The sequence below is a fragment of the Pieris napi genome, chromosome 19 (assembly GCF_905475465.1).
Source record: "Pieris napi chromosome 19, ilPieNapi1.2, whole genome shotgun sequence".
NCBI lineage: Eukaryota > Metazoa > Arthropoda > Insecta > Lepidoptera > Pieridae > Pieris > Pieris napi.
Genome location: NC_062252.1, coordinates 3349596 through 3364977, shown reverse-complemented (window position 1 = coordinate 3364977; position 15382 = coordinate 3349596). Strand labels below are relative to the sequence as shown.

Genomic DNA, 15382 nt, shown 5'->3' with positions numbered 1-15382 from the left:
TGACTACAGATATCTACAATTCTACAAGTTTTGACTTTAACAACTTATGATATGACAATTAACAATAATTGAAAAGTTAGTTTAATACTTTCAATAACTAGTAGAAAAACTAAAACATTTAATAATACAAATGTGACTACAACACTAATATTGCATAATATATTATCCTGTATTTTTATTATTTAATTATACCGATTAATTTCTGTTGACCTTTGAAAAGCAATAGGTAATCTTATTAAAACAAAAAATAAAAGCTCTAATAAGCTGAAGAATCCAACACCAAGAAACATATTAAATACTCCTCCTAAAGAAGCTGAAAAAAAAGTCTCGATTAATTTTTAAACACTCTAAAAATGTATTAAATTAACACAGTTTGAGTTCTGTTGTAACGTGAGATCGACATATTTAATATTATGTTGTGCTTCAAAAAAAAATTCTAGTAGTACATAAAAATAGATAATTATCGTATTTCTAAACATTTAATACATACAGAGCAATGTAATCCACGTTTCCGTAGGTGAGACCATGGACAGGACTGTACCAGTCATACCAAGGCTAATAGTTAGAACACTTCCCTTTGACACGTTCAATCCAGAACTAGAAAAGAGAATTCTTTGAGAGTTCTAATTTTACGACCTGAGAAAGCTTAATAAGTTTTTAAATTAAGGCCGTGTGACCAAATAAATATATATATCATAGTTGCTTAATCGTACGGCCGTAATTGTAATTTTCTTTCTGCAAAAAACACTTGCTCATTCGGCGAAGGTAGACATCGCGTCAATTATAATATATCTGAGATCCTAAAACGCGAGCTATGTGCGTTTTGTTAGTAGTAAATTAGTAGGTACAGTTATTTAACTTTACATGAGATTTTCACATCTAGATCCATGCGTCGGGTTGTCTCTCTCCCTAAAATATGGCGAGGGGGCCGATGGCTGGCCAGGCGTCATACTCGTGAACGGGTTTTACTTGTGGTGACTGGTCGTACTTGAATTCATGTATGCGGTGATGTTAGTTATTAAATTTCGACTATTCTCGTAGGAACAACACGCAAACTGCAAACTGTGGGAACAACACGCAAACTGCGTGTTGTTCCCACGAGAATGTAAGTACGTGCTCCTATTTCACCATGCCTCCTTCTGATAGAGGACAAGTCTTTGTTTTTAATTTATTTTATTATTATTAGCTACTTAGGATGTCATGTGAAACATGGTGTAATGGTAGCAGCTCCTTACAAACGTTGTGTAAAAAAGAAACATGGCGATTAAAAAAAGTGGCGCAGATTTTATTGCCAGTTCTTCTCTTCCGTTCTACGCCCTTGATTTGAGAACTGGCACTAAATGTAAAGTTAGAAGCATTTCCTATAGGTACATTTCTTTTTTGAAGTTCATAAGTGTACATTGTGTTACCTGTATGATTAAATGATTTTTCATAAAACTGATAGAACGTAGAAATTTGTACATAGTTTTGAATTGGTTAAAATGGACGAAATTCGCCTGTATTTTTTACCGCACTGGTACCGCTAGTAGATATTACCTATATATTAGATAAAAAAATTTTTTTATTATGAACTTACTATATATTATCTACAGCATTGTTAAAAGCATTCATACGACTGGTTTCGATTATCATTCGTGTTGACACCTTCTTGCAAGTTGGCAAGCAATTACACGTTGTTTTCTCTGAAAATCGGCCTAGAGTCATTTAGAGCTAGAGATATTACTTAAAATCATTTTATAATTTTCTGTTTTTCATTAGCATGTGTATATATAGTATCATTATGTGTTCATACACACAGATGACTGATCATCTTTTAATTTTTAATAGTAAATATTAATAAAACAGACACAGAAATGTGTCTACCCCACACGGGTCATTGACTATTATCCAATATAAGTAATCTTATAAGTTATAAGTACCTCGTTTGTCGGTTCTCAAACAGTTTAGTTTTTGAAGCGGACAAGTTTGTAGCCTTTTTGTCGGTTCATCTGGATCGTCGCTCAGTCGTATAACATCCAAACACCCGCAGCGGTTTTCCATGCACTTTAACTAAGTATATTACGCATTTTTGGGGCATGAAAGAGAATATAGATACAGTCAAAACCGTTTATAACGACATCGTTTACAACGACCTATCGGTTATTACAACCAGATTGTACGGTCCCGTCCGAATCCCTAGTAAACTATTCAGTAAACAAACCGCTTATAACAACATCGGATACAGCGACATATCGCTTACAACGACGAAATTTTATCGATATTCATCGGCTATAACGACCAACCGCTTCTTGTCTCAGCAAAACAAAACAATACAAACGATTTTAAATATTATTTAGAGGCGTTGAATGAATATTTAGGCATATTATTACCTACGCACTTTCTCCCAACGAACAGTTTCAGCCAACAACGATTTCCGAGGCTCTTAACGCTGTAACGATTTTGCAAAAATTTGTTGCCTTTAACGAACAGTTTGATACTCGTGATACTCATACCTTGAGACTTTTGTACCTAATTATTTCGTAATAAATATTTTTGTTTCTTTTTTGACTCGTTTACATATTATAATATTAACATACCATATTATAACCCATACCTACCTATTCTTGATAGATAACTATGATAATATAACTTGTATGTATTGTACATACATATGAACTATACTTGTGTATATATAATATATGACATTGCTTATAACGACTATCGGATATAACGTCGGCAACTATACGGTCCCTTCAATGTCCTTATAACCGGTTTTGACTGTATTTACAAATACAGGTGTTTTCTTTTTGGACTTTTAGTACATCACATTCAGTTAGCCTAAAAGCTTATCAGCTCTATACTATGTTATCTAGCACATTTCGCAAGCATAAAATAAGTGTCTTTATTATGTGGATAGCTTACTAACAATACTTACTTATTTAGTATTTAAATTAGAGTAATTTTTAATGATTTGTTAACAAGCTTACGTTCACTGTGCAATGATATTTTTTACAAAAGCAGCATAATTACCAGACAACGACTTCGCGAATAAAACTGGCGGGCTGCACAGGTGCCATCCAGTAATTTATGAGGATCATCGTCCACTACGGACGCGAAAGCCAGTTGAGCTCTATACAAGTGTCCGGAGTATAGCAACGACGGCTCGAACCATTCCTCCACATCATATTTAGTAAAAAACTAAATAGAATTTTGATATTAATAAAATAGTCAAATTCTTTTACCTTCAAAAATCAGTTATTCCAGTATACATACATACTCGAATAACTGATTTTTGTGGCATATTGGCTACACCCAATATGCCATGAAAAACATCACTTATAAAAAACCAAGTCTCACAACGCAGTTCTTTTACCGTGAAAAGTTGTGAGATCTCTAACATGATCTTTGAATTACATAAAAACAATTATTATTTGAACGCTGTTATTTTCGTCTGACGTCGTTTCTGCACCAGTATCTAATTCTGACGCTTGAGGGGGTTTGTCGTTAAATCGAGGGTAGGGCATGGAGTTTACACTGTATATGTTAACGTAAAATTGTAAAAACCGTTAGATTGTAATCTATCGGTTATCGGTTATCGGTATTCGGTAGATTGTACTACACTAACTTAGTTATCATTCAAACTTCTTTGGTCAATTACAGATTAATTTTACTTCCCAACAATTTCATATAACTACCGAATAATAATACGTTAAATTGCAAGCAGTATGTTGAGTTGACAATCTTTCGACAGTTTACAATCTCGCGAGATAGATTACAATCTAACGGTTTTTACAATTTTACGGTGACATATATAAACTTTGTGTCACGTACTTCTTCGTAACGGTTCGACCATTTTGTGTAAAATTATTTATTACCGCTAGAATCTTATCCAGAATTATCTGTTTATTTTTTTTGTATTCTTATTTACCGCCGGCAAACCCGTTGTGAACAATAGTAATACATACATACATGGCAGTTTATAAGCATCGGTTTATTGTAGCACTGAACAGCGAGAGTCAATCTTCGTGTAATATCTAGCTCTGAAGTTGGAGTTGATTTAAATCTGAAAATAAATTACCATCTAATAATCAGATTATATTCGGTAGAATTGTTCAGTAAAAGTTTGAGTATACCTTGCGCGCGATGCAACACAGCAGACTCCCCACTGAGTGAGGTCCTCCTCAAATAGACGATTGCAAGGTATTGATCTCCTCTGCCACTGACATTTAATGACGATATCTTTACACGGTGGCATTATTTCAAAAAGTGCTTCCGTGAAAGTCAGCGCATGAGGCTCTAATACTTCGTCGACAAGTGCAAGCTGGTCTTCCGGCACATATTTTCTTCGAAGGATCTTTTCAAATATGTTCGGAAAGCTTTCAGCGATGGTATCGTTTACATTACTGGAAAATTTGTAGAAAATCCAAACTTGACTTATTAAGAAAAGTGGGTAGGTACGTATTAATCGTAAAAATAAAAGAAATCTCTCTTTTAACAAAAAAAAAAATTAAGAGCATGTAGTTTTCCCGTTGTCTGAAGACAATATGTATTAAGATTAAAGAAGTTATAAACAGCTACGAGCGAAGCTCAATAAATTTTAAGCCTCCTCTCATATATTTTTCATTATTATCATCCATTTTATCATCATCATTGTTCAATTCATCTATATACCTAGTCATGCGCAATCGTCTTTGACCGGCACGGCTACCATCCGGGTTCCCGTCACAGAAGATCCCCCAAGATGTGATGAGGAAAGTTTATTGCTAGTATTTCTCGTCAATTCTTTGATTTCATTATCTCGACTTGAAAACTCGTAGTAAGTAAAAATGTTTTTATTAAATATTCTTATTGTCAATCATGTGCGTCAAACCAATAAAAAATATAATATGTTTTTTGTCAGTCTTACACTTACAAGTGGTTAGTAAACATTGCTGCAACTGTGATCGGTGGTGGACAGACAGCAACCATGGGCATTTCGAGTTCGTCAAGGTCTGCAGCGACCTCCTTAAGTGTGAGCAAAGCGGGAACTTGCAGGAACCGCGCCCATACCACAGTACATAGTACCGCGGCACAACCGGCGCTTGCGCAACAACATATCAGCCATCCTATTCTGATACCATAAGTTTATACTTACATTATGTAGATATAATTTATAAGTAACAATCGGTTTAAAGCAATTTTAATCCTATCTATATTTTACTATTACAAAGCTGAGGAGTTGTTTGTTTTGTTAAACGTATTTATCTTATTACAAGACGGGACTAAGAAGAATTATTTGTCAAATTAAATTATTAGTACCTTCTTACCTATCGCAATAGTATTTAGCAAATAAGTATTTGAATCCATGGAGAGTGGTTGTCTCCAAAAATCGTCTCACAGCCTGAGTGTAGGATCTCATTATTAAAACCACATGAATAAAAATCAAATGTGGTTCCAATAGGTAAATGACTGGTTGCATTCAATATTCTTTACTTAAATAGCTAGGTTAATCGACGATGGCTATCAACAAATTACACGTTTTAAAATCGATTGAAAACGATTTGTTGATACCATCTCGTATTCTCAGACCTTGATAGACTATATTCTAGTTAATTTACTTTCTCTATAAAAACAATAGACATAGACAATTATTTGTGGAATGGAATATTAACTAATACTATGGCAATAGTTTTTGTCATGTTTCGACCTTTTACTGTTAAATAAAACACATAATACCCATTAAATGTAGATATTTATTAAAGAATTAAGATACAATTTGTAGACAAAAGGTATAAAAATTAATTTTTATGACATAAGTAGTTGTAATTTGTATGATTAAGTAAAAAAACCTTAAAACTAAATACCAATTATTTAAAAACGCATTAAAGCATCAAACTATAATTAAGATTTTTTTTGTGAGTTTTTATTAAAATTTAAAAAATACAACTAACTTAAAAACAAAACGTGGCGACAATTCATTGGGATTACATTAAAATGGTTCATTATTTATAAAATTAATACAACAACTGTCTTTGGCAAAACTGAGATTGTTTATTACAATTAAATGAAATAATGGCTTTGTGAACACGAAATGGCAAGAATGAAACTTATGTGATGATAAAACATTGAATTGTCTAACACCATTTAAACATTTAATAATTTTAAAAATAAATCTTAAAAAATGAAATTTAAAATTATAATTCCTAAGAAAAAAAATAGTATCAATCCTCCGCCTTCAGCTGGGTGTGGCAAAGTAATTGTAAACTATCTACTTAAATATGTATTATCAGATACCTTAGCTAAACATACTTTGAGATATATGACTCTCTTTTGTAGTATATAATGAGAGTGGCAATAGTGAAGCAGAATTGGTCACGTAACCAACTCTTGAAAAAATCGAATGGCGTTCAACCCTAGCGTAAAGTATTCTTGACTAAGATACTAGCAGTCTTTTTTTATATATAAAATGTATATAGAGGAAAATATAAATTTGAACACCTTATTTAATTAGGAAATATCTTGTAAATCATAAACTCGATTGTTTATGGTAGTTGAGATCTGCACTCGATTTAACGTAGCATGAGCTACGTTAAATCGAATACCTAGTTGATGTAATAACAGTAATCAAGACGTAACTTCGTAACACGTACTTATAGTAGAATAAAACCGCATAAACGTATGCTGCGCATCTAATGGCTCTAGTCCAATATAAAAATACATGTAGATACACATTCTACCAAATAAAAAAAATATGAAAAATCTATAAGTCACTGACTTATACGAGTTGGCCAACGTTTATGTTGTGAAGTCCGTTTTAAGGATTCTTGAACATAAGATAGTCCTTTAATATTCCTTGAATAATTGAATCTTCGGCACAGAAAGTTTATTTATTACATTATTAATGTCCATAGACATTATAGAATACTTTTATGATACCAAATGTACTTCAGCTTTGACAGCGTGACATTGAAAGCTAAATAGACTCATCAGTCAGATAGGCACTCAGCAAAATTTGAAATAACAAAGCTCGCCTCTCATCGACGCATGTTGCGCTAACTCAATATTAAACAGAACACAATAATAAAGTAAATTCTAAGCACTTTATATAATTATTTAATTATAATTCGAGGAAATTCTCTATTTACCTAGGATAGTTGTACAAGTGACATGCCATGCGCTAGGCCCATATTCTAATAGGAATCTCAAGAAAATCATCAGAAATATGGCAGAGAAGCATAAATGACGGCTTTTCAAACTAGATTGAAATTAGATTTACGTCTTGCTGTATTGACTTTGGAAGAATGGGTTGACGCACCATTGCATATTAGTGAGTTAGCGCTACACCGTGGTTTTTCCTCTCTAATGAGAGACACGTCTTTTTTCAGCGGGGCTTACGTCGACCATACAAAAGACAGCGCGGCAAACCGGACACGAGCCGCGTGCTGCCAGCCAGGCATTGGGCGATAGGCTGCCTGCTCGAGCTGCCCACCAACGAGCCATGCATGGCGCGCACCAAAGGACTCTAGCAATCAGCAATAATGAAACATTTAACTCACCACCGCCTTTGTGTGGAAAATACAAACATAAATAAATAAAAAGATTTAACAAGTAGATGAGTTAAATAGGTAATATAATTTAAATAAAAAACTTTTTTTGAACGGATTGAAGTTATATAATATTATTATAAATTTAAAACTATTTAAACATAATTTTAAATTTATCCGACGTTTCGCGTGCTTTACAGCGTGCGTGGTCACGGTGACTGAAGACAAAAGATGTTGAATGTCAAAAAGTATCACAGCTGCAGAGAAAGTTGCATTATCTGTATTTATTTTCCCGGAGTTGGTATCGACTAAAAGATGGAGGAACCCAACCCAACCATAAAGCACGCGAAACGTCGGATAAATTTAAAATTATGTTTAAATAGTTGTAAATTTATAATAATACATAACTTCAATCCGTTCAAAAAAAGTTTTTTATTTAAATGTATAAAAGTTATGTCAATCAAAGACAATACTATAGGTAATATAAGTTAAATAGGATACTGACAATAAAATAAATAAGAAATAAAAGAATACAAAACAATTAAAAGGTAAATAAATATTTTGCTTAAAACTCACCTACAATTACACTGTTGGCAAGGTGCTCTGGTCCCATTCAAAGAATCAGATACACACCTTTTATTGATCTTAATATCAGCTTGATTGTTCATACATCCTATACATTGTTCTAACTCCTGTTGGAAATAAATATTATACAATAAATCACTATGCTCTTTTGTATATTACTAACGAGTAGACATATTTATGGTATGTGATTCGTAGATCTCATTTGTATGTTTTACTACCTACCAACTTATGCATAGAAACATTGTAATATTGTAGGATTGTAGAGTGGTAGGAATTAAACTGGATAAAAATATATATGGAATAATGAAGAGATTAAATTTTAATTGCAACTTATTAATAAATAATTGCTACTTTCATGCGGGCATAACTGTCAATATAATATGTATAGAGTATATTTTCAAATTGATAATATTAATTACCTGATCTACATAATACACAGGGTTCTGTCTAACATGATCCTTGAATACACTAATAAATCTTTCAATCAATGGGGGAATCAACGAAATGTGTTCTGGTACCCTAACTGGCCGCTCTAGTCTAGGCTGTAATTCCCGCAGAGTTATTGATGAGATACGAAATGAAAAAGGTTTGACATTTTCCCTTTCTGGGATGGCTTCTATGTTCAGATATTGCATTTCACTTTCACCTGTTGGGGCTAAGTCATGAGTGTCAGTCTAAAAAAGAAATTATAAATCATTGTTAAACATCATTGGTACACACAAAATAGCCATTACTCAAAAAGGATATTTATAGAATACTACTTACACCTGTAGCGACTAAAGTGCAGTCCCCTTGTTGTACCAGGTTAATACTATATTGAGATACTTTAATGATCCAGCGTGTTGTTATTTTCACTGTGCTTACATTATTCAAAGGTATAAACACATTGTTAGAGCTGCAAATTAAATTATTTCAATAACTAATAGAATTTATTAAAATCAAACAACTAAATAAAATTGTAAATAAGTTTTAAAATATTAATTGTTCCTCAAATAACAACATACCCTCTAAATTCCATATTAAAGCTTGAAGCAAATGTTCTCCAATCTCCTTCAACTTCTGCATAGGGTAGAAGAGCTTTCACCACAGGATGATTTATTTGATTATGTTCCCACCAACAAGCTAATTTATACAGGGCAAGAAAAGGAATCGAACAAGATGCAAAAAAAAGGCAAGGCATCCATTCACCCCGTTCACCACAACACCACAATGTGACAACATATCCCAAGGGCAAAAAGGAGTGTATTAAAAGTGTTATTGATGTTCTCCTCATGTGATATTTAATAAAGTTATTATCTTCTGAACCAAGAAAGCTTTCAAACAGCTGCGGTATTGTGAATCCAGCGGATACGAACTCCGTGGGAGGGAAAACTATGCATAAAGCGAACAGTACGTAAAACAGAGATATTAAAACATCCATTTCTTTGATGTAAGCCGATTGCTGATTTTAGTTTTTAGAGTATAGAATTATACACACAGACACTTTATAAAGATCACTTCTATAACTTGTGAATGAATTGAGTTAAAAAAATTATGAAAATAAGGTATAGTTCATAAGAATAGGCTTATAACCAAGTAAATAAAATTATTTCAGCTGTTCAATAATCTATTACGACTGAAATGTGAAAACAAGTAACAAAACAAAGCGCTGGGAGCGGCATAGATCTTTAAGCCGAACTGAAGCCCGAATTCACATTCCACAGACGAGAATTGAAGGACCTACAAACCAGATGACAGATGTATTTACAAAGCCAACATCACTGTCACGTGTGGGTTGTGAGACATAAGTTATGACATTTGTCAAACTTAATTCCGATTTGTAATTTGGTGACACGTATTTTATTCTAACTTTACCTGAATTTAAAAAAAATCACCTAAAGCAGACTTTAGTATTTAGTAATTGTTATTATTGCTCTTTGAGTAATTGTAAAAGAAATTCTAATCTTTACGAATTATTTGTTTTAGAACAAAACTTTCACACAGGTTGGTATTAATAGTATGTAAAATAATAGTTATTGTTTATAACTATAAACATTTTATCTAGTAGTGTTTGTTTCAGCACAATGGCAGGGGTAGAACAGCCTTGTTACACTTTAATTAATTTCCCAACAGACACTGAGCCCTACAATGAGATGCAACTTAAGATTGATCTGGGTATGTGTAATGCTCATTTAAATATTTAGTAATTATCATTTACAAAAATTGTCTTATAATCTTATTTTTTATTGCTGCTGCTATATAGGGTTAACTTTCTTATAACACTAATAAATTTAGATTTTAAAATTTTAGTCAACCTGTGTTTATGTAGACATAGCAAGTAGCAATTTGGATTGGATGGTTAGTTTCTAAATTCAACTTAAATTATAGTAGTCTTTTGCAAAATTGTATGTTATTTTATATACACAAGTTATATTAATACTCATAATCTATCCAGAAAAAGGTGATATCAAAAAGAAAATTGAAGCTTTAAAGAAGACAATTGGCATAATTTTATCTGGTGAAAAAATACCAGGTCTACTGATGATTATCATTCGATTTGTATTGCCACTGCAAGACCATACAATAAAGAAGTTGTTATTGATCTTTTGGGAGATAGTCCCAAAAACCTCACCAGATGGCAAACTCTTACAAGAAATGATTCTTGTATGTGACGCGTATAGAAAGGTAATAGTCCTATAATCAATGTTAATCAGTGTAATTGTACCAAGTTATAAGGCAATACCATTATTACTATTCTAATTAAAAAAATTCTTAAATTATTTTTTTACTAAAATTAACTTTAATAAGCATTACTTTTGTGACTGTATTTTTTCCATACTGGCAGGGCCTATAAATACTTCAATAGTCATGGGAACCAATCTCTTTTTGTGACACTTTTACTTAATCTGCAAGCTGTAAGATACTCTAAGATGCCATTACAAAAAGTATTGCTTTAGAGAACCCAAAATGTACTAAGCGTAAGAGTTACTAAGTAATAATATTTTTTTAGGATCTTCAACATCCAAATGAGTTTCTTCGTGGTTCAACACTACGCTTCTTATGTAAGTTGAAAGAACCAGAATTGCTGGAGCCTTTGATGCCTGCAATCAGAGCTTGTCTCGAACATAGACATTCTTATGTGAGAAGAAATGCTGTCCTAGCTATATTTACAATCTTCAGGTACAATTTATTTATTTATATTTTATTTAATTAATTATAAGTAATCTTACAGCTAACATACATAATATTATAAAACAAACACTTAGACAGTACAGAAAGCCAAAACAGATTACATAGATAAAAAATATTATATACGAAAAATAAAACAAATAAGCACATCAATAGACAAAACCATATTATAAAGAAAACTGAGATTTAACATTATAACAACAAATAATACTAAATATTTCATATCACTACCTAAGAAAATTTATTTTATTATATTAACATTCATTACATCAATTATTTTTTTATATATTATTATTAACAAAGTAGAAATTTATAAAAAAATCTATATTCTTTTTTATTTATCAGTTACAACACCAATAATACTCTATTGTAGTATATAAAGTTAAAATATCATAAATGTTTGAAAATATTCTGTTTTTTCTAACACTATTAATAAACATTTGGGACTATGTCCCAATATACAAAATGAGATATAATATGTGGTTTTTAATTTGTAGGAACTTTGAGTTTCTCATCCCTGATGCCCCGGAACTTGTGGCTAACTTCCTGGAAGGTGAACAGGACATGTCTTGCAAGCGTAATGCGTTCCTTATGCTGTTACATGCTGACCAAGAGAGGGCACTGTCCTATCTCTCCTCAAGACTGGACAGTGTTCACGGATTTGGTGATATTCTGCAATTAGTTATTGTAGAATTAATCTATAAGGTAAAATATTATGTTTAACATGCTATACTTTTTTAATTGCGTCTTAATTTTTAGTTTTAGACGACTCATTGGTCTAGTGGTTAGTACCCCTGACTGCGAATCCATGGGTCCCGGGTTCGATCCCCGGCTGAGACGTACATCGATGTGATGAGCATTTGGTGTTGTACTTAGGTCTTGGGTGTTAAAATATGTATTTATATGTCTATCTATCTATAATATGCATGTATATCCGTTGCCTAGTACCCATAACACAAGCTTCACCAGCTTAGCATGGGACTAGGTTAATTGGTGTGAAAAAAAAGTAATATCAATTTACCTTTTTGAAAGAAAGAAACATTTATACAAAAAGTAACACAATAACAAAGAAAGTCAAAATCTGTTATAACGACATCGAAGGGACTACTCATATTTGGTTGTAAAAACCGATAGTCATAACAGTCGATGAACGTTATTATTAAGTACCTAATACAATAGAATTCAGCTGGAACCTTTGATTTTGGTCAATATTACCGATATGTTGTTCTAAGCAATGTCGTAAACGGTTTTGGCAGTATAACAAAAAAGGTATAGTAGTATGCAGTGTTAATTTGGCCTCACTCAGTGAGTTCGCTATGGACACTCAGGCAAGCCTTGTGATCCCAGCTCTGACTTTCAATGAGATCATTGGGTGTATATACACCATACATATGTATAGGGGAGCGTTCAAGTATTACGTAACGAATTTTGGGAGGGGGAGGGTTATTTTGTAAAACGTTACGATTTGGGGCGGGGATTGAATTACACGTTATTGTTAATATTATTTTCGAATAGAAAACGAAACGTTTTACTATACTTGGGTACAGTACTGTACTTGGGTACTGAAAAACGTTACGGCGAGTTACATGGGGGAAGGGCCTTCCCGTAACGTCCCGGAAGGGGGGTCAATAATCTCCAAAAATTGTGTTACGTAATACTTGAACGCTCCCTAGGAACATAGAAAGGGACAGAAAAATAAAGTAATTTGATTTGGAATTTGTTGCTTCAGTGCTAAATCACCTTTTCTATTATGTTGGCAACACTGTTACGCCATTGTAGCTTGTCAGTAATCATCGATACTTTTTATGAATAAATGAGTTATATATAACCCCTTAATGTGAGGTCACACATTTTTAAAATTTATGTATGTATTTAAAAATAATCGTTGTAATAACAACTTTAAACAATTCGCGTAAGGTTGATTTTGCAATAATATATGCTTGTAACTTATAGAAAGAGACAGAAATAGTGTTTCGGGACACTTTCGAGCGTTACTTTTATTCGAGACTGTGCATCTTGGGTTTTTTGTATATCAATGGTTATAGTATTTAAAATTTTAACATGTGACGTCACAAAAGTATTGACCCCACCATGCCCCTTGTCACACGATGTCACACTTCGGTGATACCCTCCCTCCCCATTAACGTGTGACGTACTGTATGGATGGCCTCTTAGTACATAAATCTCCCGCGGTTCGATTTCACAGACTACAAGATTTAGATTTTGGTAAGAATTGAAAAACTTTCCAGGTGTGCCATGTGAACCCAAGCGAGCGTTCCCGTTTTATTCGTACAGTGTACGGTCTTCTCAATGCACCAAGTGCCGCTGTGCGTTATGAAGCTGCTGGCACACTCATCACATTATCCAACGCGCCTGCTGCACTTAAGGTAATTAAAAAAAAAAAGTATTATATGAGTATAGATCTTTTAACATATAAGTAAAAGTAACTTTTAGAAGTTTTTTTTTTATATACATGTCTTTACTAAGACATCATGGAACATTACAATCTAGCCTAACTTAAGACTAATAAGTAATTTAAGTCTAACCTAATTTATTACAAAGGATATTTAACATAAGAAAGTGTCTGTTCGGGCTGTTGCCAAAACACTTTAATGATATTTAAATAAAAGATTGCTTTGCTCTTAAAAACTAATTTAATGAGTGATCGCGGTGATGGTTGATGATACGCTGATGTTATAGAAAAGCGTCGCGCGCAGGCGGCGATCTAACTATATGTACTTATGCTATTTTACAAGGTGTTCGGTTACTTTCCGAACATGCTCCCGGGCGGGAGAAAAAAAAACAAAATGCTTAAAATTATACATAATAATCATAGAAAAAAATTTACTGATAAAAAAATAATAAAAAAATGAGTGTTTATGTTACACGACACTATCTTCGATTATCGAGAATGCCTTTCGCGCACTAACACTTTCACTTTCATTGTGAACCACTGATTGTATTTCACTATTATCACTGCATTGCGCGCCCGGTGAGAGCACCAGACGTCGCCGACGCCGACATGCTCTGTATTTGTTTATTAAAATCGTTTGTTGCCTTATCGAGAGAGTTTAACCGACTACTTATAATGTTATACTGCCTTTCCATCGATGCTTCTGTTCTTTTTAGCAAGTTAAATTCTGTCTCTACTATAGAAGTTTGGTTACGCCATAGATTTACCATGTGTTGTTGATTATTTCTAATCAGTTCAATGTTCTCAGAGTATTTATCTGCAAAATGCTGATCTAGCACACCAAACAATGTGTTCTCAAGGTAGCCTACGCCGTTGATAAGACCGCGACGCTGTCTGGAGTGCTCGGTAAGATGCGGTGTCAATAAAAGTTGATTGTTATATTGTAATTCTGAGTAGTCGTGATTCATTTGTAGTAAAATCATATGGCATTGTTGATTATTCTCGATGTTAGTACATAGTTTGTCCAAGTGATTTGATAATTTTTTGTATGCTAGTTCACCTTGCCAGTACGGGGCCATATCGTGGTACACAACTAAGGTCCATTTGTCTCTGATAAGTTGCATCTTTGTTATGGGGTCGAAATACAACGATTGGCTGGCGCTCATCTCAGTAATATTATACTCCGATCTAGACGTAGACATAATGCTCATGAATGAAAGAAGCGCTATCGCCATTGATATAAAGTCGAATTTTTTCTTAACTGGTCGTGTCTTCTTTCCGGCTGATGATTGACCTTTACATGATTCATTAGTTTGCTTGCTTGGAGTTTTTTTTTCTGTTTTGTTCTTGCTCTTGTTCTTGTTCTTGCTTGCTTTCAGACGACGTGTCGGCGAGAGGTAATGCTGACAATTTGATGATCGGTCTCCTTAATAAACCATTTTTTGTTTTTAGGGTAACAACTCTTACCAGTCCATCTGAACCCGGGTGAAGCTGGACGACGCGACCCATCGCCCACTTCCCTGGCGGTAAATTAGCGTCATGTATAAGAACGATTTCTCCAATTTCAATGTTTTTACAACTTTTTCGCCATTTTGTTCTTTCTGTTAGCTGGGTGAGATAGTCTGATTTCCATTGCTTCCATATGTCTGTAAATAATTTGCTAGTGAGATGCCACCTTGTCCTTGCATCTTCCTTTGTCTGTATAATGATCGAA

At 33.4% G+C, this 15382-nt stretch overlaps 3 protein-coding genes across 6 annotated transcripts in view; 1 reads left to right on the top strand and 2 right to left on the bottom strand.

The window, feature by feature from the left end:
• Positions 1 to 106: 106 nt before the first annotated feature.
• Positions 107 to 5536, bottom strand: LOC125059072. Its single transcript, XM_047663272.1, has 8 exons — positions 5286 to 5536; positions 4892 to 5089; positions 4113 to 4382; positions 3949 to 4042; positions 1920 to 2049; positions 1577 to 1682; positions 491 to 597; positions 107 to 313 (listed from the first exon to the last, which is right to left on the bottom strand). Exons 1-8 carry the CDS (start codon positions 5435 to 5437, stop codon positions 183 to 185), a joined length of 1188 nt encoding a protein of 395 aa, XP_047519228.1. The 5' UTR covers positions 5438 to 5536; the 3' UTR covers positions 107 to 182.
• A 155-nt stretch (positions 5537 to 5691) lies between these two features.
• Positions 5692 to 9765, bottom strand: LOC125059399 (E3 ubiquitin-protein ligase TM129). The gene is made up of 5 exons (XM_047663805.1): positions 9092 to 9765; positions 8853 to 8982; positions 8507 to 8761; positions 8079 to 8194; positions 5692 to 7480 (listed from the first exon to the last, which is right to left on the bottom strand). Exons 1-5 carry the CDS (start codon positions 9505 to 9507, stop codon positions 7318 to 7320), a joined length of 1080 nt encoding a protein of 359 aa, XP_047519761.1. The 5' UTR covers positions 9508 to 9765; the 3' UTR covers positions 5692 to 7317.
• Positions 9766 to 9931: 166 nt separating this feature from the next.
• LOC125059397 (coatomer subunit beta) overlaps positions 9932 to 15382 on the top strand; it is a 31534-nt gene continuing 26083 nt past the window's right edge. The window contains exons 1-6 of one of the 4 annotated variants that reach the window (XM_047663798.1): positions 9932 to 10070; positions 10147 to 10241; positions 10522 to 10751; positions 11077 to 11246; positions 11753 to 11960; positions 13505 to 13642. In XM_047663798.1, the coding sequence (XP_047519754.1) occupies positions 10151 to 10241; positions 10522 to 10751; positions 11077 to 11246; positions 11753 to 11960; positions 13505 to 13642 (837 nt within the window). In that variant the 5' untranslated portion in view covers positions 9932 to 10070; positions 10147 to 10150. Of the gene's footprint in view, positions 10071 to 10131; positions 10242 to 10521; positions 10752 to 11076; positions 11247 to 11752; positions 11961 to 13504; positions 13643 to 15382 lie in introns of all 4 variants that reach the window. The other 3 variants (XM_047663800.1, XM_047663802.1, XM_047663801.1) reach the window with 3 other exon arrangements.

Bases quoted from the DNA above. Each gene is read 5' to 3' on its own strand.
- LOC125059072 (XM_047663272.1), bottom strand. From the start codon at position 5,437: ATGCAACCAGTCATTTACCTATTGGAACCACATTTGATTTTTATTCAT. The intron at 2,050-3,948 runs GTATGTATGTAT...TAATATACTTAG, and splicing joins CGATGCTTATAAACTGCCAT to TTAAAGTGCATGGAAAACCG. The intron at 314-490 runs GTATGTATTAAA...CTTTTTTTTCAG, and splicing joins AACGTGGATTACATTGCTCT to CTTCTTTAGGAGGAGTATTT.
- LOC125059399 (XM_047663805.1), bottom strand. From the start codon at position 9,507: ATGGATGTTTTAATATCTCTGTTTTACGTACTGTTCGCTTTATGCATA. The intron at 8,762-8,852 runs GTAAGTAGTATT...TTTCTTTTTTAG, and splicing joins GCACTTTAGTCGCTACAGGT to ACTGACACTCATGACTTAGC. The intron at 7,481-8,078 runs GTGAGTTTTAAG...GCTGATTGCTAG, and splicing joins TGCCAACAGTGTAATTGTAG to AGTCCTTTGGTGCGCGCCAT.